General features: G+C 38.8%; 2 protein-coding genes across 4 annotated transcripts in view; one reads left to right on the top strand and one right to left on the bottom strand.

Annotated features, from left to right (window-relative positions):
* The window catches only part of slc15a4 (solute carrier family 15 member 4), a 17,878-nt gene extending 5,456 nt beyond the window's left edge, over positions 1-12,422 (bottom strand). Inside the window, exons 1-8 of one of the 2 annotated variants that reach the window (XM_049762510.2) lie at positions 12,266-12,422; positions 10,723-11,351; positions 8,689-8,981; positions 8,119-8,263; positions 7,920-8,000; positions 4,989-5,166; positions 3,318-3,476; positions 1,044-1,202 (exon numbers count right to left, since the gene is read on the bottom strand). In XM_049762510.2, coding sequence (XP_049618467.1) covers positions 1,044-1,202; positions 3,318-3,476; positions 4,989-5,166; positions 7,920-8,000; positions 8,119-8,263; positions 8,689-8,981; positions 10,723-11,307 — 1,600 coding nt within the window. In that variant the 5' untranslated portion in view covers positions 11,308-11,351; positions 12,266-12,422. Of the gene's footprint in view, positions 1-1,043; positions 1,203-3,317; positions 3,477-4,988; positions 5,167-7,919; positions 8,001-8,118; positions 8,264-8,688; positions 8,982-10,722; positions 11,352-11,567; positions 11,735-12,265 lie in introns of those variants that run through there. The other variant, XM_049762509.1, reaches the window with a different exon arrangement.
* Positions 11,881-26,152, top strand: glt1d1 (glycosyltransferase 1 domain containing 1). Of its 2 annotated transcripts, XM_049762511.2 has the most exons (12): positions 11,883-12,256; positions 13,705-13,856; positions 13,978-14,083; positions 14,741-14,792; positions 15,696-15,732; positions 16,141-16,197; positions 20,365-20,463; positions 20,876-20,925; positions 22,514-22,557; positions 22,959-23,079; positions 24,590-24,688; positions 25,629-26,152. In XM_049762511.2, the coding sequence occupies exons 1-12, from the start codon at positions 12,189-12,191 to the stop codon at positions 25,773-25,775; spliced, it is 1,032 nt and encodes a 343-aa protein (XP_049618468.2). In that variant the 5' UTR covers positions 11,883-12,188; the 3' UTR covers positions 25,776-26,152. The 2 variants fall into 2 exon arrangements, with proteins under 2 accessions (XP_049618469.2, XP_049618468.2); XM_049762512.2 differs by lacking the exon at positions 16,141-16,197 and having other exon boundaries at positions 11,881-12,256.
* Positions 26,153-26,171: the final 19 nt, after the last annotated feature.

The raw sequence follows: 26,171 nt of genomic DNA, 5'->3' as shown, positions 1-26,171 counted from the left end.
TATTTTTTTAGTTCACCATTCAAATGCTGTGTTTATGAAAGACAAAAAACAAAAAAAAACAAAAAGTATTTCGGCCAATCTGGCTCAACATTAACTGCCCCTTAAATGAAGCTCAGCTGAGAAACTGATAGATTTTATGAACCGTGTAACCCAGAGCTAACATAACCAAAATCACACTCATTCCAGATGCACATTAATAATGATCTATTAGGGTTTTGTGGCTATATTATTTTTATCTTTACCACATGGTCATAGAAATGTCATCTTGGTCAGTAACCTTCTGTCGGTAGAAACCCATCAATCTGCTGCCAACACCTCGCTATTCATTCTGCCACCTACACTTGGCACAGATTTACACAACCTTGCGTCGTTAGGCTGACACGTCTATTTATTCTGGAAAAATTCTCTTAAAACAGCAGCACTCCACAGGGTGTTTTGCCACCCCTTTCCACAACTAATTCACAACCCCCTTAAGTGGATTTTAAATCACCACAACCTATGAACATTCTAGTCCTGCCCTGGTAAAATAAATCTCAGCAATCTAAATTGGTACCAGCGAGTCCACACTCACACGCATGATATGCATGATCAATAGCATACAGCAGTGTGTTCCAAGTGTGGTCAGTTGTTGCTGTGTGAGTGGACAACAGAGGCAATCATCTGTGATGATGATCCAGTTTAACAACCAAATCACATAATGCAAGCCTAACATGGCTCTTTTAAAGGGGGGGCATTCAGAAAACAAAATTACTGTAGCTTCTTTGTCAAGGTAAGATGTAGCTATTATAATTAAATTGGCATAGGCCTAAACTAGAAATGTTATCAGACATGACGGAAGGAGGGTTCTGCTATTTTAAGGTTAGAGCATTTCCATTGATTGTCATGATTGTGGTTTGAGTTTAAAAATGTGTAGAGTCACTCTTGAACATACTAAGAACTATTTGCCAGATTTTTATCCTTCTATACCTCTAAATTAAATTCACAAACTACTGAACCATCTGTGAGGCAGGGGGTGTGTCACTTCAATTGTCACCTTTTCTTACCAAAATCTTTGTGGGATGACATCCACCCGATCTCTTTGAGAGATACAATGGCCAACAAACCCGAGCCAACAAAGGAGCCTATCCCGGAGAAAAAGAAGAAGAGCCCCATGATGGCACTCTGCATAGACTTGGGTGCAGCAGAGTAAGCAAACTCCAGTCCTGCAGAAAAGAGAACACACTTATTTCATTAGTGTCAATGAAAACATCAGGCTGCTTGGCTGGTAGATTTATTGGCTGAATGGATGAGTAGTTGTAAGTAGTAGTAAGAGTAGTTGAGATGTGTCAAACAACGATTAATCGAGTAATTGGTAATAATTGAGAATTGTGAAATTCTGAATGCAAAATAGAACGCACAACTTGGTCATAACATAATCAAAGCATTTTGAAATTGTGTACACTGGTTTTCAATATAAAGGTCAAAGGTAATTGGTAGTCCTTGTCTATAGTCTGGCAGCATTTTCTAGTGGGTTGTCAATCTGTTATGCGATGCTAAAGTCTGGAAGACAACCACATTTCAAATTTCTGGAAGACAAATCATACTGTTTGCACAGACAGATGGAAAGCATGAGGTGAGGAGTGGGGGTGGGGGGGTGTCTTATTTTCTACCACCAGACCAGTCTGCCTGGAAGCTGACATTGATAATTTCATGGCACCTCATGTGATTTTTCAAATACAGCCCGATAGCTACATCTGTCTAGGAAGATTACAGAACTGAGGTTGAATATGTTTGCTTTTTATGACAGCCTCCTAACATATTGATGCCTATGTCTTGGTAAGGGGGCTACAAAAACGTTGGAATTAGAGCATTGTAAACCGTAACCTTTCTACGTGATTTCAATTATTGCGTTTTTGTATCAGGATTGTATCATAGGATAGGACCTTTTGATTGTAATTTTTGACAGCAAAAGAAGTAATGCCTGCAAAACAGGAAACAGTGTGAGGTAATAATTTGCAACAAAAGTCTCATATCAAATCTAAATGATGTTCACACCCCCACCATGAATGAAACAAACAATGTAACCTTTTCAGCCCAAAAAAACAAAAGAACATGGGATTTCAAATGCATTGTGCATTTTCTTCCCAAGAGAGCAGGTAAAATTGATTTTCTTGCAAACAAAATGTCAAGAGTCCTTCTTCTGAGAAAACAAAATGAAAACAAACTGGCCTTGTACAAAAGTAAAAAGTTCCTTGGTGTCTTTCAAGACAGCGGAATGAATATGTTTGAAGGTAGTGGCTTTTGATTTATTCAAACAAAAACAGGCTAAGAGAAGAAAAATATCTTTTTAGTCTATCTTTTTAGTCAACATAGTACTTAACGTCACAATTCTGTCAGCCTATTCTCCTTGATGCACGAGCTGAAGTATCGAGCAAGAGGGAGACAGGGCTAATTTTTAAATTATTTTAGGGAACTTAGCTAAGATGGTTGACGTACTAACCAGTGCTTCACTGTGCAACCTTATGCCTATATCTATGCATTGTAATTACAAAATTTAATATAAAATGGTTTTAATTTGGGAAAGAAAGTGGGGGACAGGATAGGCATAAATATAATTTGCAATATCTAAAGTGAATGCCTGTTGAAATTGTTAAATTATCAAAAAAAAATTCCATGGAAGTCACAGTGTCGAAGAGAGTTCACATCGACTGGAGTAAAATGAAGGTAACACAACTAAACTTGGCAGTAAGTAAAAGCACTAAAACTTATAAGCTGTACATAGTGGGACGGAAAACTATGTAGTATTCCCCGGTAACACACTTTTGCTACCCACAATTCTAACCTAAGACATGTTTCTTTTACTTATACATTGCCCGCTGTGGCACATCTGTTTGGATGAGTGAGAGAGAGACAGAGAGCAAAAGAGCAAGTGCGAGGGAGCGCGAGAAAGAGAAGCTCTTAACAAGCTGTTCTGCAAGTTCTAGTAGAAGAGATGAATTTGTGAAATAGTTGTTGGGAGAAAACCAAATATCAAACATTTATTAAGATGCAGCAAGCACTGACACCGACTTTGGAGTCGGGTCAGACAGGGAGCTACATTTGACTCAGCCTATGCCACAAAAGAGCTACAACACTGCCCAGCATCCATGTTTTGAAAAGCAAAAGCCTAGACCAGAAACATGATGGCCCAGGAGGGAATGTACTTGCATCAGTGTTAAACCGCAGATTGCTGATCAATCAATCAATCAATCAATCAATCAATCAATCAATCAATCAATCAATCAATCAATCAATCAATCAATCAATCAATCAATCAATCAATCAATCAATCCAAGTACCTGCAATGCTGGCAAAGATTTCACTGATGCCTATCAGCACATATTGAGGCACTTGCCACCAAATGGGTAAATCCGCTGCATAGTAGACTACGTTGCCAAGCACTTGGTCAATGGGACCATTTGCGTTGATAATCTCCAGGCGTTTTGTCTCCAGAATACCTGGGAAAAGAAAAACAGGCCATTTGACATTGAGTTGACATTGACTGTTAATCAAAAGAAAAGGAAAAAAAAAAATCATATACAATACTAGACATGTGGCCTCACTGCCAATTTAGTGACTAAGCGTTTTTTTTATATTTTATTTCCATCCATTTCATTAGGCTCAACTCCACGTGCTTTTGTATTATGACCGCGACGAGAAGTCCTTTATGAAAATGGCCACTTTAAGTTGACCATTAACCACTACTTCATTCTTTACTGAACCTGGTGGCTATTATTGTGCAGCCAGCAGCTCCAGTATTTGCAGACAAGGCCTAAAGGAAGTCTCATATCATAACGACACTTAATGCTGTACTTGGAGAGCAGTTGGAGTCATGTAATCCGACCATGCAATAATAGAAGCTGTCCATCTCAGTCCATACAGCGACTGGGATGCAGTGACTAAGTCCTTCACTACAAACACACAACCCGACTTAGCCCCTCCTTACTAAACACCCCGAGATGATCCCGGGTCCTGCAAATTGAGCTCCCTTAGATGCATACTTTAAAGCAAATAACGTAATATTGTGAAAAAAGGCTTCATATTTTATGAGAGCCTGCTTTCTTCAGTCACCCTCACTTTGTACACGAACAAAAATCAATTAGCAATTGTTTTTTGCAGGCCAGTATACTATATCTGGCGACTTCTCGTAATGCAAAGGAGGTCCAACTTGCACTGCAGCCATTTCATTGCAGGAGAGTTGCAGGCTGAATATTCAATGTCCTCAACTGCACTATTCTCGATAGCACCTATTTTCACCTGGGTTGCAGGTTTATCCAAACAGACTTCTGTTTGCATGCTTTCTCCAGTACACCGGATTCCTTCCACATTCCAAAATCAGGTACAGTAAGGCTCTTAGTGGATGGAAAGTATAGAGTACATTTATGTCAATGTCATCACTTTGTCCAAACTAAGTGAATGCGGGAGCCACACTGCTTGTGCGCAAACTCACTGTTCTGTGACCAATGCCCACATGCCTGCTCCATCGTAAACCCTTTCTCATCGCTCCCAGGAATTGCTCGCTGCAATATTCAGAATTTATTTTGCTGTGAAAGGGCTTTACTTTTTCCCCCAGAAGTGAGTGATAAAAGCAGACACTGGATTGGTCTTTCAATCTCACAACTGAAGATTTCGGAGGACCATCTTTCCATCTTAAAATGCCAATGTCCTCTGAAAAGGTATCTTAGATGTATACATAATACAGGCTGTTCACATGTCGGGGTTATTTATCGATCTGTGACATAGTATAATGAGATTTACTGTTTCACTTAATATTATATGGCTGATGTTAAACATTCAGTGCCATATTTCAAACAGATGCAGTTAGGCATCATGTTTTATAGTCTTGAATATGAAATGTGATGTGGCGGTTGTTCCATCTTTGAAACTTGACAAAATAATCCCTAATTTTATTCTATCTTTTTTGCCAGGTCAATTTCTAAGACAGAGTACACATGTTTTTGTGTACTCACCCGCTGCCACAGCCGACCACATGACAAAGAACATCCCCACAGCAATCCTCTTCAGAGAGGAGGGCAACAGGCCACGCCGCTTCAAAATAGGGTCCACCACTTTGTCCTTAAGAGGAATCAGCATGAGGATGAGCACAGCATCAAACATGGTGAGCCAAGCTGCCGGGAAGCGAAATATCTGGAGGATTTAGAGGAAATAGATTAAATAAAACTGTATAAAATGCAATAAAGCGTGAAAGCTGTGGAGAATTTCTCCACAATCTAACACAGCTGACTGAGTCTGTATGTGGATGCACTTTTGGCTTGCTATTACTTTGGCACCCCCAGGTGGTCATAGTTAAATGTGACTGAAAACTGGACTATACCAACACATTTGAATGCATTTCCACAACAGTCTCTTTATCAAAGAATCCCTTTTGATCCCCAAGCAGTCTATGTGGAGTATTACACCAACCAGTCATCTAGAGGTTTGAACCATGATCAAAGGAACCTGCAAATGTTTCTGCAAAAGTTAAAATGACTTCTGAGTGTCTCTCTGGCTAAAATCATATTCCCATGATAAACTCACTTTTGTTAAATGTGTCTATTGTTAGCAAATTAAAATTTCCAAACTAATCAATTTCCTTTTCCATACAAATCCCTGTATAAGTAACAAGTACTGGAGTTCCCTTACACTTATCCATTGTTACACCGGCAATTTCTAGGATGCAGGTAAAACTGAGTTAAGTAGTATTCTTGTGGATATGTTTGTATGTAAGCATTTGCATCTAAAAAGTGTAAACTACTCAAGCAAGGTGACTGCAAATTATGTATCGACAGATGCTGAAAAACCAGACATATGTATATGCAATTGTTTTTTTCTTCAAGTTCTAAATGCTTCCTTTTCATTTGTAGCAATGCGCTTAATGTCGCAGTGCACATTCGAACAGAATGAACATGACAAATTGCTCTGTTCCTACTCATGCATATGTATTCACAAGAGGGCCCAAAGACAAGCGTGGGTTTCGTGCAAAGACGATGAGGATGCATAAAGAGAATCTGATTTTCTATTCTATCTATGAAAACAGCAGAGGAACGCATATTACTACAGATTTATTTTTACATCACTAAACCTTGAATTTTTTTTAGTTAGTGTCGAAAAGAGTTGAATTGATTTGCTCGGTTAGGACCAACACACGTTGTGGTTAGAGGGAAGCGGCATGCACGCTATGTGCACTCAGAAACACATTTAGTAAATATCGACACAGTACAAAGACTGCATACCCTTCCCACATTCTCCAGCATGCCTCAGTCAGTATAAAATATACGGTACATAATGCCCATCCATCTACAGCATGTTTAATACCACTTAGATAGCTAGACAGGTTGATAAAACAGAAGACAAAAAAAACACAAAAACACACACACACACACTGAAGAGATGAAACGATTGCATTCAGCTTTGAATGTAACGCACCATAAATAATTACAAGACATTCATTCACTTGCAGTTCCACTTTCAGTGTTCTGTCTCCTTGAATAGATCTAATTTGTTCAGTTATGCCATTGAGCTGTGTCAGGTGAGGAAGTAAAAAAAACACTGCAGCATCAAATCTCATTTCCTCTTTGATTTTGAGAAGTGTCAAGACTTGTGGCATACAAACTCTGGGTTTCATTTTTGATAGTGTGTGCTGTGCAGTATGTGGAGAAAGAAAACAACCTGCCATGTTGTTCATCAGCATTAAACATTAGATCTTGTTTAGGTGAAATATAAAGTTAAGGCAAAGATATTCATGAATTAATTCCATTCTAATCGTTAAAATTACTCGATTACCTGAAAAGGTACCCGAAATGACAGCTGCATGTAAATGGAATGTGTATCTGTATGCGGTATTTCTACTTTACAGATGAGAAAATAAAGCAAGACTGCAGATGTACGCGGCCATGTTTCATCATAATATCTTTCCAACAAACATCTCCGCCAATAATAATCTCACGTAAAGATGGAAAGACAACTAAATTAATCGAGAGCCATCAAACGGAGGCTGTTCTGGAGCGTTCCAACTACTGGCAGGTTGCTAATCTGCAAGGTATTAAGTCTGTTAAGTAAAGTTGTGACTTAATCCCTAAATCATTACCACAACCTTTGCTAGCCTCCAGCTGTTCCCTACCTCTGTCACTGGGTCAGTGACCTACAGTTTCAATAATAATAATAATAATAATAATAATAATAATAATAATAATAATAATAATAATAATAATAATAATAAAATAAATATTAATAATGATAATACATTTTATTTGTTAGGCGCCTTTCAAGACTCTCAAGGTTGCCGTACATCAATGACATTAAAAATAAAAACATAAATACACATTTAAAAACAAACAAGACAGAGAGACACAGACACAGAGAGAGAGAGAGAGAGAGAGAGAGAGAGAGAGAGAGAGAGAGAGAGAGAGAGAGAGGTCAGAGGAAGTGGTCGGAGACAATGACAGACGTCAGAGGAAGTGGTCGGAGACAATGACAGAGGTCAGAGTGCACAGGCCTTTCTAAACAGATGAGTTTTGAGTTTAGATTTGTAGTGTGGGACTGGTTGTGTGTTGCGAAGGTCAGGGGGGAGGGAGTACCACAGCTGGGGAGCATGCATGGCTGAATGCCCTGCTACCCAAAGTGACGAGACGGGCAGGATGGACAGTGAGGATGGCAGTGGTGTGTGGGGTGAGTGAGGGATGGAGGTGGTAGATGTTTCTGAGATGAAAGTAGGCAGACCGGATGATGTTTTTATGGGAGGTGAAGGAAAGTGTACTGTCGAGGATGAGAGTAGATTGTCAACAATCTAGGCTCCTTTTGTACAAAACGTGGTGCAGTGGTATTGAGGTGCAGTATACAAAAAGAAATATCCAATCTTGCCAACAAATATATACTAGTTGTGGCATGACTTGTTTATTTACCATGTGGGAGTCAGTCGTGCTGTTCAAGGCGGCAACAGGAATCAAAAGATGGAGGCCCTGCAGGATGTATGTCGTCTGCATCTGTAATGTCATGAACAGATTAACATTAAAGAATTCAATTCCCAAACCCACTTTAATGTGCTTTCTCTATATTTATAAACTGTATAAAATACATCTTATAAATTCCCAACTGATTTACCTGGAAATACACTGTCCAGTAAGGAATAAGGGCTAAGAAAACTGGTAGGATTTTCACCAAAGATTTCACTTCCTCCACTTTCTCTTCAGGGAATTTTCCTCCATAGGTCACTTTGGCAGAATCCAACAGAGATGGTTTATAGCTTCTACAAAACAAAAAGGATATATATATTTTTTATCTGTGACTGACATTGATCACCGTACATGTTAACAAGGTCCTGAGTGTCACAAGTTTAAGATACAAGATACAATGTAAATTTTCAGATTTTCAGACGTTATTAATTATCTAGTTTAGGCTTTAAGTCAAGCAGACACACATGAGAACATCCTTGCGGAAGATGGATGTCAGTAACAGAAGAAAAAAAAGTATCAAGATCAAATGAGCGATGAGAAAAGGGTTTGACCACACCGAGCTGCATTATTCTAAATAAACACTTTCATGTTCTGTTGCAGAGACGTGTTAGCTTTGTTACATTACCCACTGGAGTCCATTGACGCAGCACAATCATTTTGTTATTCAATTAAGGTGCGTAATGTTCAGCTTAACAAATAGACAAGGGTGACGTATTACCTGAGCAAGTCAGGTTCTTTGGGTTTTGAGGAGCAACAGGCAAAGCTCAGTATCTTGAACATATCAGTGAAAGCACTGCCATCAGCAGGCTTGGTGATAAAAACGGTGCGGCCCAGGAGGAAAACAAGGAAGGAAATCCCAAGGCACACGGTAGGAATGATGTAGCCAAGCTCAAAGCTGAAATTTTGCTGGATGTAGGCTACACCTCCCAGTGACAAGATGGCACCAAGGTTAATGCACCAGTAGAACCAATTGAAGAATCGGCGTGTGGCCTCCGGTCCTCGGTCTTTGACCTATTGGAGAACATCAACAAAGGTGTCGCTGTTACACACACATACGTATAATACTGCAAATCATAAAGCCTCCTCAGAAATGCCCATGTCGTCTATTAAATGAACTCCGGAATAAAACTTTTCAGTATGTTAACAAAAACAACAACAGCAAAACTTGAAGTCCTTATTGTACTCAAAAGATATTCAAAAAATTTAACAACCTGATCACATCTGCTGTGCAAAAAAGTTGGTATTATTTTGAGCGGTGAAATGTGAAAAGATCAGACGGGTCAAAATTCTTTCTCCAGCATTTGATTAGTCAATGTCTATATGGGATAAAATTGCAAATATCAATGGCATCTAATTCTCTGAAAAAAGGTGAATATGGACTCTGTGAGACAGCGCGTCCGACCTTATCCAAAATATTGCCATTTTCATTTTAATATTTTCAGACTTGTGTTATTGTATTTACTATATGGATGTCCTCCTATTTTGCTGACAATCAGTCACATTTTTTCATTCAATAAGTGGCGTAATGTTTCTCCAAGAAAGAACATGAAATCTGACGGTATAAATGCTATCTAAATTATGGGAATACTTCTATCAAAATAATACAGTAAACCAGTCCAAAATGTATTATCTAGTGAGACATTAAATGGTCCAAAATGTCTACAATAGCAGCATACAGTCATTTTAGGTTCTCGCCTGTGGATTAAACCTTTTTTCAGGGAATCGAATGCCGGACAAAGAATTTTGATCTGTTTCTTTAAGGAAGCCTCTGGTGATAGCACAATAAGAGAAATAGATTACACAACATTTGGTTCAATACGTATTCTTGTGACGGCAGTGACCCACATAGTTACTCCTTTGGAGGAAACAAATAGATATTATCTGTATGTGATGAAATGGAAAAACAGAACAGTGGTTCAGAGCTTAAATTAATTTCTGAGGTTCCTCGCTCTTTTCATGTGGATTTTAGAAAAGTAAAATAATGTTTTAGAATCGTGCAGAAAAATACAATGTTTATAAAGCACTTAAAATGTTTCGCTCACCTCCACTTACTGGAACACGTGTGCCTCTATCCACTGATTCTTCCAATGGCAATCAGTTACATTCAAATGTCTGACTGACTACTCTGTACACTGTTATGTTTTTGATTGTTGTGAAATCCAAGACCTATTTATTTCTGTTTTTCTCTTTTGGTTCCCTGCAACATAAGGGTCTTATCTGAAGCAGTGTGGTTGGCATGATCAAAAGCATTAACACAAAGTCAGAAACGTATAATGAGCACAGGCCGCTCTCTGAGGTAACGATATCAGCCCTCCTGTGAAAATGTTTTCTCATGGCTGGTGTGATTAGGTTTAGAAAACTGATCTTGTTTTTTTTTTTTTAACATGTATATGCACTTTAGCAGTAAAGTTTTTTCTCTCTACCGAAATGGGAGCATTGTTTCACTTCTTATTCTCCATGTTTGGTACTTTCCTTACGCATGTTTGTGGTCGTGACTCTGTGTATGATTTTGTATGTGTGCAAAATACAATAAACTGGCTTTGACGATGAATATTATGCGTGTCTAAGTGAACCCTCATGGTAAAGATAAAGTAAATCACATGTCTGACGAAACTATGTCTGACTGCATTCCCAATTATGCAGGCTGATGTTAAGACTGATCACATTTAGATACATTACAACAATTGGATTGGCATTTGCATTCTTAATTAAACATGGTTAAAATCACAATGTGATGCTATTCGTGCAATACCTGGTCTGCTCCAAATGGAGTGATGTTTGCCTTGACAGTCCCTACACCCAATGCAATGAAAAAAAGTCCACTGTAAACTATCGGGCCACAATAAGGTGCACGGATGGGGCAGGTCACATTGCTTGGAGGAGTACTGTTTGTGCTGAGACACTCAGCGGGTTGCACTGGAAATGCAGCCTCTTCTCCACACATATTTACTCTGGTGTCTTCATTTGAAAGGAAAGGGAAAAATAGAATACCTATAAAGTACAAAATCAAACTTGAGACAATAGTCCAAAACTTGCCAAGGTATGCATCGGCCAACCAGCCTCCAAATGGGGATATCAGGTAAGTTACCCCCATGAACATCAGGGGAGCCTGACTGGCTTGCGTGCCCTCCCAATAGAAAGGGCTACTGTTCAAAAAGAGGACAAGGTTGGCTGTAATGCCATAGAATGCAATCCTTTCCAGTGATTCAGCCAGCAAGATAGCAGCACATGCAAGTCTTCTTCCCTGGAAAACTGATGGGGTTGACGGTCTCCTATTAGTCCCATTATCCGAGTCCAAGAGAGGTGTGCTCTCGTTGGTATGCTTGTTGATAGCCATCGTCAAAAGGATTGACAGCTTCCTTCCTTATATAGAGGCCAGTCCTGCAACGATCAGTACAACCGATTTGAATCATGATTCAATCTATTCGTATCTGTTAAATAGCATCGGCATGAAAACATCGCAGTGTTGAAACATAAGACCCGGCCGGCCATATCATGTTATTATATTGGCACATACAGTCGTCAACTTATTAAGAAACGTAAGCTAACTTTACTTTAACAATCTGACAGTTCGTTGCGACTTTAGATCCACATTACCGTGAAGATCACTGACACGCGTCCGACCGAGGGTTTATCTCCATTTATGTTGTTTATCCTTGAAACGTTTACTTCATGGAGAACTGGAAGTCAACCAGAAGTGTCACATCACTAACCCGTGACACCCAAGCAGTCAACAAGCTGTTGGATTTGCGCGTGGTTCGATAAGCGATTTATAACACAAGTGTTACTCTGTCCACTGTTCCTGTCAGTACATCCACGTTGTTTGGAGATCTGCTAAGACGCCTCTGACGTCACATAATTGAAAAGAGGAAGTGGAACGTCGAGGTTTACACGCTTATACGTTTTTCATGTCACCACCTTTACTGTTGAGATAAATAAATAAGAAACGTCGAGCATATCCTGGTTTAAATATTTTTCCTCCAACTCATTATATCATGGTGTTTTGAAAGGTGAACAGTCGCAGCAATCAGCTGTGTCTGTACCTGTGTTTCCAGGGAACTGTTATGAGAACGGACATGTAAACAGTCCAAGTAAATTCTCAAGGAATGAGCCTACAGGAAACGTATTCGACCATACTTGCTCGTCTGCAATATCTTTCTCTTCATGTTTACTGGCTCATTTGCGTACATACCTTTCCAATATTAAAAAAAAAAAAAAATGAAATTACTTTTTCTCGCTTGTCTCGATCCCAAATCAGGAAATCACACCACTGCTGAGCGAATCAGGTAATTTACCTCGAGTAGTTGTTGCACGTCTCAGGTAATGCAATGATGACCGCAATAAAGAAGAGCTCAGGGATTAATTGTTGACCTAGGCAGTATCCATGCCTACTGACAGCAGGGATGGATGTTGCCAGTCTGCTGTTAAAATTCTCAACTTGGTTTCTGATTGTGACTGCTTCCGCTAAAACAATGTGAATAGTGTGCAGAAGTGCTCCGAAAAAAACGAGGGGAACTGTCATTTATCTTAAGCATGCAAAGATCAACTTTAAGTGTAGTTGCAATCAGCCGTGACCTTCAGTGGACAGCGAACCTTTCCACACGATGACATCTTAGAATCACAAACGTAGATGTTTAGTGTTGGCACTGTATGTGATAGAACAACACAAATCTGTGAAGTGGACAGCAAAATCAAACGGTTATTTTTACTAATAAAAATCTGAAAAGTGGCCATGCTAAAGTATTAAATCTCTCCGATTCACGTGCACACTGCACAGTACTGTACAATCACTTTTGACTGCAATTACACCTGCAAGTCAAATTTAAGGTTCAGTTAAACAACCCCACAATTTAATTTTTGCTATTTCTGTTTGCAAAATATTTAACGTTATACCTATTGGATTGTACAGACATGGTCTCCAAACAGCAATTTTCAGGTGTTTCTAAACCATAATCACAGCAAATAATATGTGCATACAACCTAATGTAAAACTGTTTTAAGATTTAAAATATTATTTAAGATAATGGTCTGGTCACACATACAGGTGCATTTCATAAAAAGAACGTCAAGGGAAAGTCCTTTTATTTCTATCATTTGTTTCAAAAAGTGGAACTTGTATGTGATATTAGTTCACTACAAAGTGGAACATTCAAGGTCTTGTTTGTTCAAATTTGATGATTGTGGTAGAAGGCCACCAAAATAAAAAAATCCAGCGTGTCACAAAATGAATTCATATATCATGACAAAGTGCATTCTATGGAGTGCCTAAGTCGTCTAAACGTCTTTCCTAATTTTTTTTTTTTTAAATTCCTTGGATAGTGGCATGATGTCTTAAAAAAAAAAAGATCTCGTAGCCTACTTCACTTTGTCTATGGAGGTTATTTATTTATTTATTTATTTATTTATTTATTTATTTATTTAGTCAGGTAGGTAGGTAGGTAGTTATCAAGCTGAGATGTAGCCAATCCAATCCAACTTCATTTCTCAAAAATGGTAGTTAATTGCCATTAATTCAGGAGTTAACGATTACTTGGGCCTAGCTAGGTTGGGAACTTTTTTCTTTAATAAAATAATTTCTGTATTTAATTTTGTATTTACTTTGGTTTTCTTTGTGATGTATTAAGATTGCTTTCATGAGCCAAAACATTTCAATGTTATACTTATGCGAACAAACACTGAAATCACTAATATTTTCCCATTGAACTGTACACATTTTAATTACCCTCATTTTTAGGTCCCACATTGAATCGGCGGGTCACACGTGTGAGCTCAGACATGCAGAAGAATTTGAGTCTTCCGCAGACGTGGCAAATCTGGTATCACAAAATCCTCAATTTGAGGGTGCACTGGCCATTCATCTATTCAAAGCAGGCAGACTTCTGCTAGGTAAATTGTATGTTTTGCTTTCAAGCCATCGTGTCATCCAGTACAAGCATCAAAAAGATCAAGTAAACTGTTATGTTTCCCAAATCTGCCTGAACAAATCTATGTGTGACCTTCAAAACAGACATCCAAGTACCCTTTGGCATTATCTTTGGTGGAACAGACATCAATGAAGATGTGAAAGTTGAGACGAGACGTGTGGTTATGGCAAAGGTTCTACGTAAAGCACGGTGACATTGCTGAATATTTGTGTTATAGTGAATCTTTGAAACTCTTCATCTTTAGTTTGACATCACACAATATTCTCAGTCCTCATAAAGGAAGCTAAAAAAATTGGTGATAAGCATTGCAAACTTTCCTCCTGGGGTTGCAATACAAGTGCCCCGTAAATAATGGATTAGAGAAGCATTCGATGTAGAAGAGGTGTTTTTTTTATTCAGACGTTTAATTCAGTCAGCTCTTATTTTGTTAAGATGTAAACAGACAGAGGGTCTGTCATGTAAATCTAGTAAGTGGCCTGTGGAAAGTTTGGACATGAGGAAAACAGCTGAATCTTGGCAATTCCCTTCTCGTGCAAAAAAAAAATAGTTATGATATGCAGAAATCTGTTAACCTACTGGTCTCTTAATAAAACTCACATATGTAGATGCATCCCCATTATTCTTGCCTTTTTCCTTATTTTTTTCCTCTGACCTACCTTATTTGTACTTCAAATCAGATTTTCTTGGTCAGCTTTGCAAACGGATTATTTTCCATTGCTTGTTTTCTTTTCATCTGTTGAAATTGTTGCTGCCTATAGAGAGCTTTAAGGCTAATTTAAGACCATGTATTGTACTGAAATGTTTTCTGCAAGATTGAGGGTGATAATAAAATGTGTTTTTGAACAGGTTTGCTGTTGCATTTACAAAAGAACTGAAAAAAGAGGCTGAGCTATATTTGGTAGGGTTTTTACCTTTTTGTATTCCATTACAGCATCGACAGTATTTAAAGTGCAGTAATTGCTTCAATATTTGGTCTGTTGCCTACGAGTCTCTGTTTCCCAACCCGTTACAATTATTTCACTCTTAAGGGGTGATTTATTCATGCGCTAAATTATTCACAACTATGTTTACCCTCTGTCCGTATATATTAACTTTGTTGCTCACACAAAGTTACAACTAACATAAATATGTAATTAAAATGAATGCCAGGCATGGTATTTTATTTTGGGATCAAATGTAGACCTTAAGCCGAATCATTTAGTCCATTACAAGCCACTATATAGTGAAAGAAAAATGCTGTTTATTTATTTATTTGCATTTATGGCGCCTCAACAAACAGCAGGAGTGACTACATCAATAAAAATAGCAGAGGGGCTTTTATTGCAAAGAGAATAGGCTGCATACCCCATGCCAATCTAACATTAAAACAGTATTACATTGTTTTATTTTCCCGATTACATTCTACCAATAAATTGCAGATTGGAGCTTGCGGCATGCTATATGTCGTTTAGTGCCAGCAGTAGGTTGACAGGACACACATACACTTTTTGTACTTGATTAAAAAAAAAAACATGTGCAGATCCACTGCGATAGCATCCTGTCATTTACTTTTCCATATACTTTTTATTATGTAGATTCCAATTATCCTACCTACGTATGTCTATCCTTTTAAACGACAAATTAAGTCTGAAAAGCTTGACAGTACACAATAATTGCCTTGTCTGTCATTTATGAAGCAGTTACTGTACTTAGAGATAATCAACGTGTTGTGAAGCAAAATGCAAAATTATGCTCAACTATTTAGCTGTCTTACTTTAACCTAAATTAATCTGCTTCCTCTGCTCCCAACTCCACCCTACAGCACTCCCAGAGCAGCAAAATCTCGGTCCAGCCACAAGGTAAGCTCTACAACACATTCATGTCAGAGGTGTGACTCACTCAAGTTCTGAATTACTCATCTCATATTCACATTTTTCCTCTGTTATCATGCATTTACTAATGCTAAGTTGCAGACTTACTTTTCAAATCATACCATAGTGAGTACCTCAGGTCACATGCCAGCCACATAATAAATTATGTGTATATATATATATATATATATATATATATATATATATATATATATATATATATATATATATATATATATATATATATATATATATATATATATATACATACACACACACACACACACACACACACACACACACACACACACACACACATACATACATAGTAACATTTATAATAGTGATTAAAATGTAATATATACAATATAATAACAATATGCATTATTGTTAAAGGTATTGCAACCCAAGCAAAAGACGATTTCAGCTGGTCTGAATTCTTACGGAGATCAGGTATCACTCTCATTGTTTGTTAAGTCTTTGTACAAAATATATTTTTATATTTTTATAAACTGTTCCCTTCAAGTCATTCAAAATAAACTATTTCTGTGAAGTGAACTGTTAAGGCACTAACATACAAAGAGAAGTGAGGTGCAAGGAGATAGAAAGTTCAATATGTCTGTTTGGGAGTGTTACTGTAAATGTTAGGTGAACGTCTACAACAATTTGCAAGCTTACAAAAAAAAAAAAAAAAAAAAAAACATTCACTCTGATCGCAAACACTCTAAGCCTTCACCCCGTGTGATTGTGTGGTTAGTTGACCATACATATACATATAGTTGGTGTAAATTGTTGTTACTCTAGATTTGCTGCCTCTTCTCCAAAGTCAGCTGGGATAAGTTCAAGGTCAGAAGTGTCTCAGAACAGGAGAAGCCGTAGAAATAGTGTGTCCACTGATGGACTGATGGAAGTGTCCACTCAGAATCATTTTTTTTTTTTTTTACACTAATCTGTCACATATAAAATACAGTACATGATAATAGTTAATTAGTTATAAGATATAAATGACTTCCAAAACAGCACGACACTTCTGTTGGTGACAATGTAAATGTTATGAATCTGTGCTTAATGCATCTTTAACTGAGCCTTTGCATCTTGCTACCTCAGTGTTGTGTACAGAGAACACTTGATTAATAGCTCTCCAGCTTTGGGCCGTTTGTCACCACCACTTCACAACTGCTGCAAGTCATGCTAATTGCTCTAAGTCTCGTCTCCTTGAAATCCGACTCACAAGTACTACTAAGGATATATATTGTGACTTTTTTTTTTACTCGTCATCCTCTAAAATCTACTGCTGTTACTTTCAATATTGTATTGTGTTCATGAAGCACATCACTGATAACATTATTTCTTCATCATTGATTCCTTCAGGGTAAAGTTTCCCATGTAGGAGAAATAAAGAAATATTTTACCTTAAGGATGGGTGGATGGATAAAATGTTCATGACATTATCCTTTGAACTTAGACTACTTGAAGGCGCCAAAGCGTATAAGCATCTTATGATTAGTTTACCACAAATGTAGAAATGCAACCTGACAGAAATCTATTAGTACACATCTGTATTAAGTTTCAATTCTCATTCTCCATCTGTGGCTCACACACACGTGCAGCCAACCAGGCTCACTCCATCGTGTGTTCCTGGATTGGTGTAGCTGTGCATTCATCCGTTGCTACGGACATAAATGAATCATTGTTAAATTGACTAAACAAAAGGGGTCTTATTTGAGCCTTCTCTTTTACAGTCTTGCCTGAATGTGTTATGATGTGCGACATGTTTTCCTGAAGGCACAGATTTAGGAGTTTGGACAGTTGCAAGTACTCAGTCCAGGTCCAGGTTAACATACTAAGTGTGTGTTAGTTTGGACGTAAGCACTAAACACTTGTCGATGTGGTTGCTTGCAAGTGGCTCCAATAATTCCAATATGTATATTGACTGTGTGTATTAGTGTCTGACAACCACTGTTTAGAACAAACTAAGTCAGGCGAGACTCGCATTATAAGGTCTGGTCTCTTTTTAATAAATCCGTCTGTCCTTTTAATATGTGGGTGCCTGTTTTGTTTGTATGACAAAATATGCAAGGAGTTCTCTCATGATAATTTGAAATGCGCACCAGTTAACAACCAAGACACCCACTTGAGCATGTCTGCAAATTATAGAGTATTTTACCTGCTGACAACTGCTGCTTTTTATTATTGCCGAAATGTCTCTCTTGCTATGACATAAAGTGTCATTGTTCAAGTCCTTGCAAACCATATTGCATGGTCGAAGAGCAGGGGAGGGATTAATTTTAGCCGTTCAAGTCAAGACCACTTTCATGCACACACATACCCAATCTAATCTGTTCAAAGCATCGGGGGATTGTTCAATCCCCCAGCCCCCGTCAAAGGCAAACAAACAAAAAACATTTTTCATAGAGCTCAGTGAACCAAAAAGGTGGGGGGAGGTGGCGCAACTGACATATTTAATGAAATCAACCTTGAAAAAATGAATTCTGACAGGTCACCATTACATTTCCAACGCTTAACCAATACCAACCCTAGATGATGGAGATGATCATCTTCAAAAACTCTTCCATAAGTTTAGAGACCATACAATATAGTCACATATTGGATGTCTATTTAACAAAATTACGTAGGAATGGTGATGCACTGGTTAGCACGTCCGCCTCACAGTTAGGAGGGTGCGGGTTCGATTCCACCTCCAACCCTCCCTGTGTGGAGTTTGTACGTTCTCCCCGTGCCCGCATGGGTTTCTCCGGGCATTCCAGTTTCCTCCCACATCCCAAAAACATGCTTGGTAGGTCGATTGAGCACTCCAAATTGCCCCTAGGTGCGAGTGCGGATGGTTGTTCATCTCTGTGTGCCCTGCGATTGGCTGGCAACCGGTTCAGGGTGTCCCCCGCCTACTGCCCGATGACCGCTGGGATAGGCTCCAGCACGGCTGCGACCCCCGTGGGGACAGAGCAGTACAGAAAATGGATGGATGGATGGATGGATGGATGGATGGATGGATGGATGGATGGATGGATGGATGGATGGATGGATGGATGGATGGATAGATGGATGGATGGATGGATGGATGGATGGATGGATGGATGGATGGATGGATGGATGGATGGATGGATGGATGGATGGATGGATGGATGGATGGATGGATGGATGGACGGACGGACGGACGTAGTACAGTTTGTTGTACAGAATGTGTATTTATCATGTATTTGGATTTGCTTTTATTTTTCTGTTTTGCTCTGTCGGCAACCAGTTTGGTTTTGCAAAAAAAAAAAATATCCGTTCCCAACTGCCTTACCTGAATAAAGAAAGGTTAAAAAAAAAATACATTTTCATGCACCTTGTTCTGATATTAGAATTTAGATGTTAACCAGATTCTATGAGCTTTTGCGTCAAATCAATACAATGACTTCCAAGAGAATGTAGCGCTACACTGAGAATAGGCCCCAGGGATCAGGGTCAATGCCCAGACTCCACGCTGTCACGTTTAGATCCTCTTTAATAGCTTTAAAGAACTGCCTCAGCCTCCTGATCTGGACTTAAAGTGACAGCATGCAGGGGATAGGGGATTTCTCCTGACTGTCATGGTACTTTTAACATATGCATGTTTGTGGTATCATTGTGTGGGTATTTACAATGTACCCTTGGCATCATCAGAGCAAATATCACTTTCCAATGTTGATAGGTAGCCATTTATCTATCAGGCTACATGATTTGAATTTGCAAATGAATGCCCGTGTGGGTTTTCTCCGGGCACTCTGGTTTCCTCACACATGCCTAAAACATGCTTGGTAGGCCGATTGAGCACTCCAAATTGTCCCTAGGTTGGGCGGGCGGACAGACGGACGGCCGGATGTTGAAATGAACCAAAACACATCAGCTAAGTCATGGAACGTCATGCAACTGCAGTACATCCGCCCTGTACTTATTTCTAAGTTGAATAGTAATCTAATAAGTGAAAGATTGTTAAACAAACAGTTCAGTTGGTAAAGTGTTCTATAGTGTGCAGAATTTCTGAACTGTTTTTGCATGACAGGTTCCTCCTACAGACAACCAACTCTTTGTATAGTATGTGTAATGCGCATCCGTGTACGTGCATGCGTGCATGCGTGCGTGCGCGCATGTGTGTGTTCGTGCATGCATGTGTTATCGCATAATAATCATACGGTGGGGGAGTTATAAGGATTTATGCCTTTTGAAGGTCAGCTGCTGAACTGTAGTCAGTGGCATTGTTCTGCTGGGTTCTAATCTCTGGATTGCATCCAACCTCGGATGCATTGAGCAAAGAGCTGACTCAGTAGTTTCCTCAAACAATTTGACATCATTACATCTTTTCCAGCAATTTCAAGGCTGATCTTGACACTGTCACGTGGTGGCTGTGTAGTTATGACTTACAGAGATTAGGCCACAGCCTTTCGATGTCTCCCAATTTCTTTGTTGAGCATTACAGCTCTGATCAGGGAATTGCGCAAACACATTAGTCACTGCTGTCTTATTTTCTTCATGACCTTGGGTGATGCATCACTTTCATTACCTGCCAGTGCTTTGGATGTTCATTATGCAGTGTTTTGTTATTTTAGCACCGTCGTTTTGTGTCTGGCCTTCTTCCAGGTGTAAGTGGTGGGCATGTGGAACGGCTTCATGTCTTCCTCTTGATCTGTGGTCTCAGAAGAGTCAAGGACCCTCTCTATTTAGTGCAGAGTTTTTCAGGTACATCATACATTGAAAATTGCTCGGCCTTGTTTAAATGGAAGACTTCTGGCACCACATTCTTTGAACGTAAGGGAATTGGTTTCATTGCTGACATTTGTAATCTTGTTTTCAGAATCACCTAAAGCTTTTCTGACTGCTTCAAGGCCTACTTGTAGCTAAAACAATGCCCCTATGCATTCAAGACAATGCTAAATCTATGCTTTAGTATCATTGAATTGTAAATGTGTGTCAAACAGCGGAGCACCTCTCCTGACAGCTCATGATGGATCTTCCGAGACTGTTTTATGCACAATTTCTTGAAGCTGTACCTAAGAAATAATCACCGACACTTTCAAAATCTGATCTCCCAATTTTATTTGAATTAACATCACTGACAGCTAATTTTTTTTTTTTTTTTTTTATCTTTCAGAGTGGCATAGTGAGAATCCTCAGAATGTGCTTCTTATCATTGGTCCAAGGGTAAGTAAACAGTCTTAAATGTTTTGTGTGATTTTCCCGCCAACGTTTGTCAAGTGTTTGAATCATAACTCTACATATTGTTGCTATCAGCTATCAAACACAGTGCCGGCAGCTGATAATTGGACATAATGTAACTATTTAGCTGCAATTGTATTCCATGCCGAACATAAATCTTCTTCAAATGGGCTGGGAGTCATTCAGGCATAGTGCCTGTTTAATTCCCTTTTGTGTCAAATTGCCATCTGCTTATTGAATATTTCAAATGAGCGCTTACCTAACTAGTCATGTATACATTTAGGGCTCTTTTTTTTTTCAAAGCACGGATGGTTGAGCCTGGATCTGCCCATGCACTGACATGTGATCTGATATAAATCACCTTTTGTCCTGTCTCACAAATTATTTCTGTCCTTGGTATTGTATTATTCCTTTATGTCAAATGCATCCACCATGACTTGATGTATATAGTTTTCCAAAACTAATACAATAATGGTAATGTCCTGAATTGTGAAGGCACGTAATCACACATCCACAGAAGGCAGAAGCCACTTAGGCCACCGTATTTCTCCCCAATTCCGTTTTCTATTGCTCACTGATTTCTCACTGTGTCTTCATCTTCTCCCGAAGTACTTTGATATGACGCCGGTCTTCAGGGGTTCTGTGACTGTTCTCCGTTTTAAAGAGTAGTGTCAAGTAAAAGTTCTGTTTTGCGTCTTGAAAACACTATTAGACATGGCCTAGAGCTTATCCACTGTCTCCTGCTGCAACATTCTCCTCTGTGTCCTCCTTTGATAAAATGATTCAGCTCAAGCAGAGATATATGATTCAACTCGCCACGGCTGAATCACAGTGGAAGGTTGTTTGTTTAGTCTTAGGAGAAATCGAAAGGTATATACGCATTTTAGTAAAAGAAACATTTGTTTTATGATTCCCACATTCATCCACAATTGCTCTGGGCTCTCACACTCAAAATAAGCACAGTTAACATGCATAATCGAGAAATCTAAAAAAAAAAAAAAAAAATTTAAAAAACACCTGTGACTGTCAAAATGATACATGCTTTGCTCAAGCTGCCGTGGTGCACCATAAATCCACGGAATGAAAATTCAGGTCACTTTGTCACTGATGACGCATCTCACTCCTATGTCACTGCATCACAGTTGTATATAAAAAAAACAAAAACGTTTTGAGCATGATTCTTTCTTTAAATACAGTATATTTGAATATTCTTCTGGTTTTATGAACTATAATGCAATTCCTGCTGAGACAACCCTAGCTACTTAATTGTAGATTATTGTAGCATACTAAAATGTTAGTTGTATTGTAATTGAATTCAACATGGCGTGTGCTGTAATGGAAAAAGCTTGCTTGGCAACATCTTTGACCTAAATTGATATGTGACTTTTTCTGAGGTTAAGCTAATGCACACAAATCCCACATTACAATTAATCAGATTGGCCATCCACCCGACCCTGACCCCAATCTCTGAAAAGACTGGATTTTCAGAAAATGATTTGCTCTCTGTAGAAGTCATTGTGTCATTGTTTATTTTCTCCTTCTTAATGATAATGAAGCTGATGTTTCTCCCAAGATCGATCCTGTGCTTACTGATGAAGTCGAAGCTGTTGTGAAGAGGTAAGTGGCCATTTAATTTTCACAGTCAGTTGCACACTATATAAAAGACCTTGGGAATTGGGAAACTGCTCAAGAAGCTGCTTTCTTCTTCCGAAACTGTCTAACTGCATATGCAGCAAAACAACCGGTAGAGCTGCATTATCGAATAGGAAGCTAAGTGAATGAATCTCGGGTCCTTTTTTCACATCCTCCCACTTCATGATCTGGCCTGATCTTTGTTTTTGGCCACGGCATGTCTCTACGATAAAGTTTGTGCTCTTTGGTTAGGACTTCACCTGAACTCAGTGTTTACCTCACAAGTAGTGCAAGTGTGTTTCTTGCCTTAAGCTTACCGCACCATCATTCACGCCTTTGTGAGCCCTGAGTCACGCCAGAACTGAGCTTTGTCACTGCTTCTGCAGAACAGCAGGGGTCTTCTTAGCCCGGGAGAGGAGCCAGCCTGAGCTCCACGCCGCCATGAAAAGATGCTTTGCTGTGGTCAACAGTTCCATCTCAGAGGGCATGTCAGCAGCTATCTTGGAGGTAAACACCTGATGGCCTCAAGGGTAAACGAAAACATTGTCAAACACTTCACAATGCATGAACAAAAGAAACTAACACAATGATGATCAAGCAAAACTGCCAAATCCACTTTATCTCTTCTAAACACACTTAAGTCAATCCATTGTAGGCTTAAGGTCGGATTACTATTTTTGCGTGTTTGTCTCAACAACCCGCTGAAGGCATGAGTTGACACAGATTCTTAATTCTGAATGAGATTGGAAGTGATTTTCCCCAAAGTACCCGCATCTCATGTACTTGTATTTAGGTATGCTGTTTAAATGTCACATGGTTCTGAATATCCAGCATGACACTTCATAGCCTACATGGAAACATTTATTGGAGGGCAACAAAAAGGCTCTGGTGCACGCAATTAAAAATATATATTAGGTTGGAAGAAGCAGGGCAGGATCAGGACAATTGCACAGTTACTTCACACTATTTAATTGTATAACCTAGACAATTTGTCACTTTTGTGTGACACCCTTGCATTTAATGCCAGATATGCACTGTGCGGATTTGCATTTTGAGCAACCGTTTAAACTTTCCTTACGCATGTACTTTCTCGCCAGGCAGACTAAAAGCTTAGTGAACTGCCTTGAGGTCACTGCAAAATGCTGCCTCTCACTCAAGCAAGCGTTTGTGTGACACCCCAGAAATACATTTGATTTCACTGTGTATGACATTTTTGATAACTTTGCTGGCTGCAGCTTTTCCATTACATCTGTCTCGTGAAGATGTATTTTTTTTCCTTGTTAACGGTCACTAGTTGAACCACTGGTTCATCTTGCCCATCTATGTCTGAACATACCGCAAGGGTCCAATAATGAATTTTCTATCCCCCACAGGTACTCTTTTATGCTAAAATACCAAATTTTGTAGCTCATAATCACAATTAGTGTACAAAACAAATAAAGAATGTGTGCTTTTTAAGGACCACAATAAGTAACGCACAAGCCTGTTCAAGAAAAATAAATAAACAATAGCTCACAAGTGATGAAACATTGAACAGATATTTATAGAACTAAAGTAATATTACATATAAAGTGATGTACAAATGATATTTGTTAGTCCTAATTATTTTGAGAAATAACATGATCAGTATCTTCACATGAATACAAATTTGTATTTTTTCTATTAAGGTATATGCTGTTCGCTGTATAACCATTCCAAGCTGGAGCAAATATCAAAAGCCCATTTTTAAGATTTACAAATAGTTCCCATCGTTCACATGAGTGAATGAGAGCTTCTGGCTGTAACTGTGTTCCTTAGTCATATATTGCCTTTTGACTCCTTGATAATAGGAGGTTGATTTTATGGATGAATGTACAAATAATGTTTGTGCAATATTCAGGAGTAAATCTGCGAAATAATGTGCGAAATGCCTGTGCTTAACACAAAGCCACAAGTTACAACATATTGTGCTTGGGAAGAAGCGAGCAATGAACTGTCTACAATGAGGAGAGAATCTAATTGCTTTGTCCTCTGGCAGGCAATGGATCTGGGGTTACCTGTGGTGGCCAGGGACATTCCAGGAAATAAAGCCGTGGTGCAACATGAGGTCACTGGTCTGCTCTATTCTTCCCCTCAGGTATACAGCAGAAGCACTATCACATGCTCTGATACTATATTTCGCTTGAATACAGACTAGCTTGATAGACTGCTTTGAATTTATCTTGCGAGACTTTGGCCAAAAAGCAACTGTAGTCATTTCAATTAAGTGTTTACCGCTAACAGGCAAAACTGAACAAAAAGCTACATTGGCCATCCCACTCAAGTATTTACCGCAAATTGGCAAAATTGAAAAACTGTAAATGAGAGTGTACTTTTTGTTGCAAAGATGTGTATCTAACACAGTCTGAGCCATTTTAACTGAGTTCATATTTCAATTTGTGTAATTTCGCTAGATATTGCAGGTTTGAAAATTAGAGTACAAGTCAAATGAATTTGAAATAGGAATACAGCAGGGCTTGAGATACTTTTCGCCAGCAATGGTAGATTAGTCCTCTCCATGGATGGTGGCTGGGGGTCGGGCATCGCCTCACGTGAGCAGACATGGGCTGAGCCAGAGTATTTCTCAGTCTGCTGAGCCATTAGGTCCACCAAATGCATTGTGGATACACCATATGTCAAGTAATGGTGCCTTCACTAAGCATTGATCACGTTTTAATTAGTTTTAATTTTTTTTCCCCTACCCTCCCACCCAGTAGGTCTCTGTGACAGATGGTGGGTAATGATCTTCAGAGTTGCGAGTTTTTTTCATTCTATTCTTCATAATATAGTTGGAAATGACAGCCATTATAGAATAAAGCAGGGGAAGTCTATTGGGCTTGATTTGAGCCTGAAGCTACAAATAGCTCCATCCTTTTGAAGTATTTACTTATCAATGCAAATGCTTGATCTGCTTTCTCCTCCCATGTCTTGTAAATGTGGCTTTGTGCTTTAAAAGCCTCTTCAGGGCAACTTCAGCGGCAGGTCTCAAGTGTCTTTTGGCAGTAAATAAGATTTATTTTGCCTTTTATCACTGCCAGGAATTTGTACATCAGTCTCAGAGGCTGTTGTCAGATCATGAGCTGAGAGAGAGAGTGACAAGGAATGGAAAAGCTTACGTGGTGAAACATCACAGCCTAAAACAAGAGAGAGAAACCTACCTGAGGTTGGTGGACACGCTGCACTAAGGCCACATCGCTTAAGTCCTCTTTTTACTTCGGTCATGTATACACAAACGAGAATATTTTTGTGGGTTTTGGTTTGTTGGGCTTTTCTGAGTCGTTTACATACTAGTTTACATATAAATATTCTTAAACGTTGTTGATGTAGCTGGATTTGGGGATTTTTTTATTTAAGACTCATAAACTGAAAAGAAAAATATTTAGTTTGTGGATATATTCCTAATCAATATTGCTGTATTTTACAAGTAAATGTTTTAAACTATACATTTTGTATTGGTGCTTGGATCCAAAGGGATAACTATGAGGTAATACAACTGCAAAATGTTTGCTCAAGTATACATCTGAACTTGCACTATTTGTTTGGATTAAATTCATAAAATGTTGGTGGACTGCATTCTGTCT

The sequence above is a fragment of the Syngnathus scovelli genome, chromosome 3 (assembly GCF_024217435.2).
Source record: "Syngnathus scovelli strain Florida chromosome 3, RoL_Ssco_1.2, whole genome shotgun sequence".
NCBI classification, from domain to species: Eukaryota; Metazoa; Chordata; class Actinopteri; order Syngnathiformes; family Syngnathidae; genus Syngnathus; species Syngnathus scovelli.
This window is presented reverse-complemented; position numbering and strand designations above follow the sequence as displayed.

What these genes read in the sequence shown, in the direction of transcription:
- glt1d1 (XM_049762511.2), top strand. Translation starts at nt 12,189, where the DNA reads ATGAAATTACTTTTTCTCGCTTGTCTCGATCCCAAATCAGGAAATCAC. An exon ending in TGAATTCTTACGGAGATCAG is followed by an intron (nt 16,198 to 20,364) that starts GTATCACTCTCA and finishes GCCTTCTTCCAG; the next exon opens with GTGTAAGTGGTGGGCATGTG. An exon ending in GTCGAAGCTGTTGTGAAGAG is followed by an intron (nt 22,558 to 22,958) that starts GTAAGTGGCCAT and finishes CTGCTTCTGCAG; the next exon opens with AACAGCAGGGGTCTTCTTAG.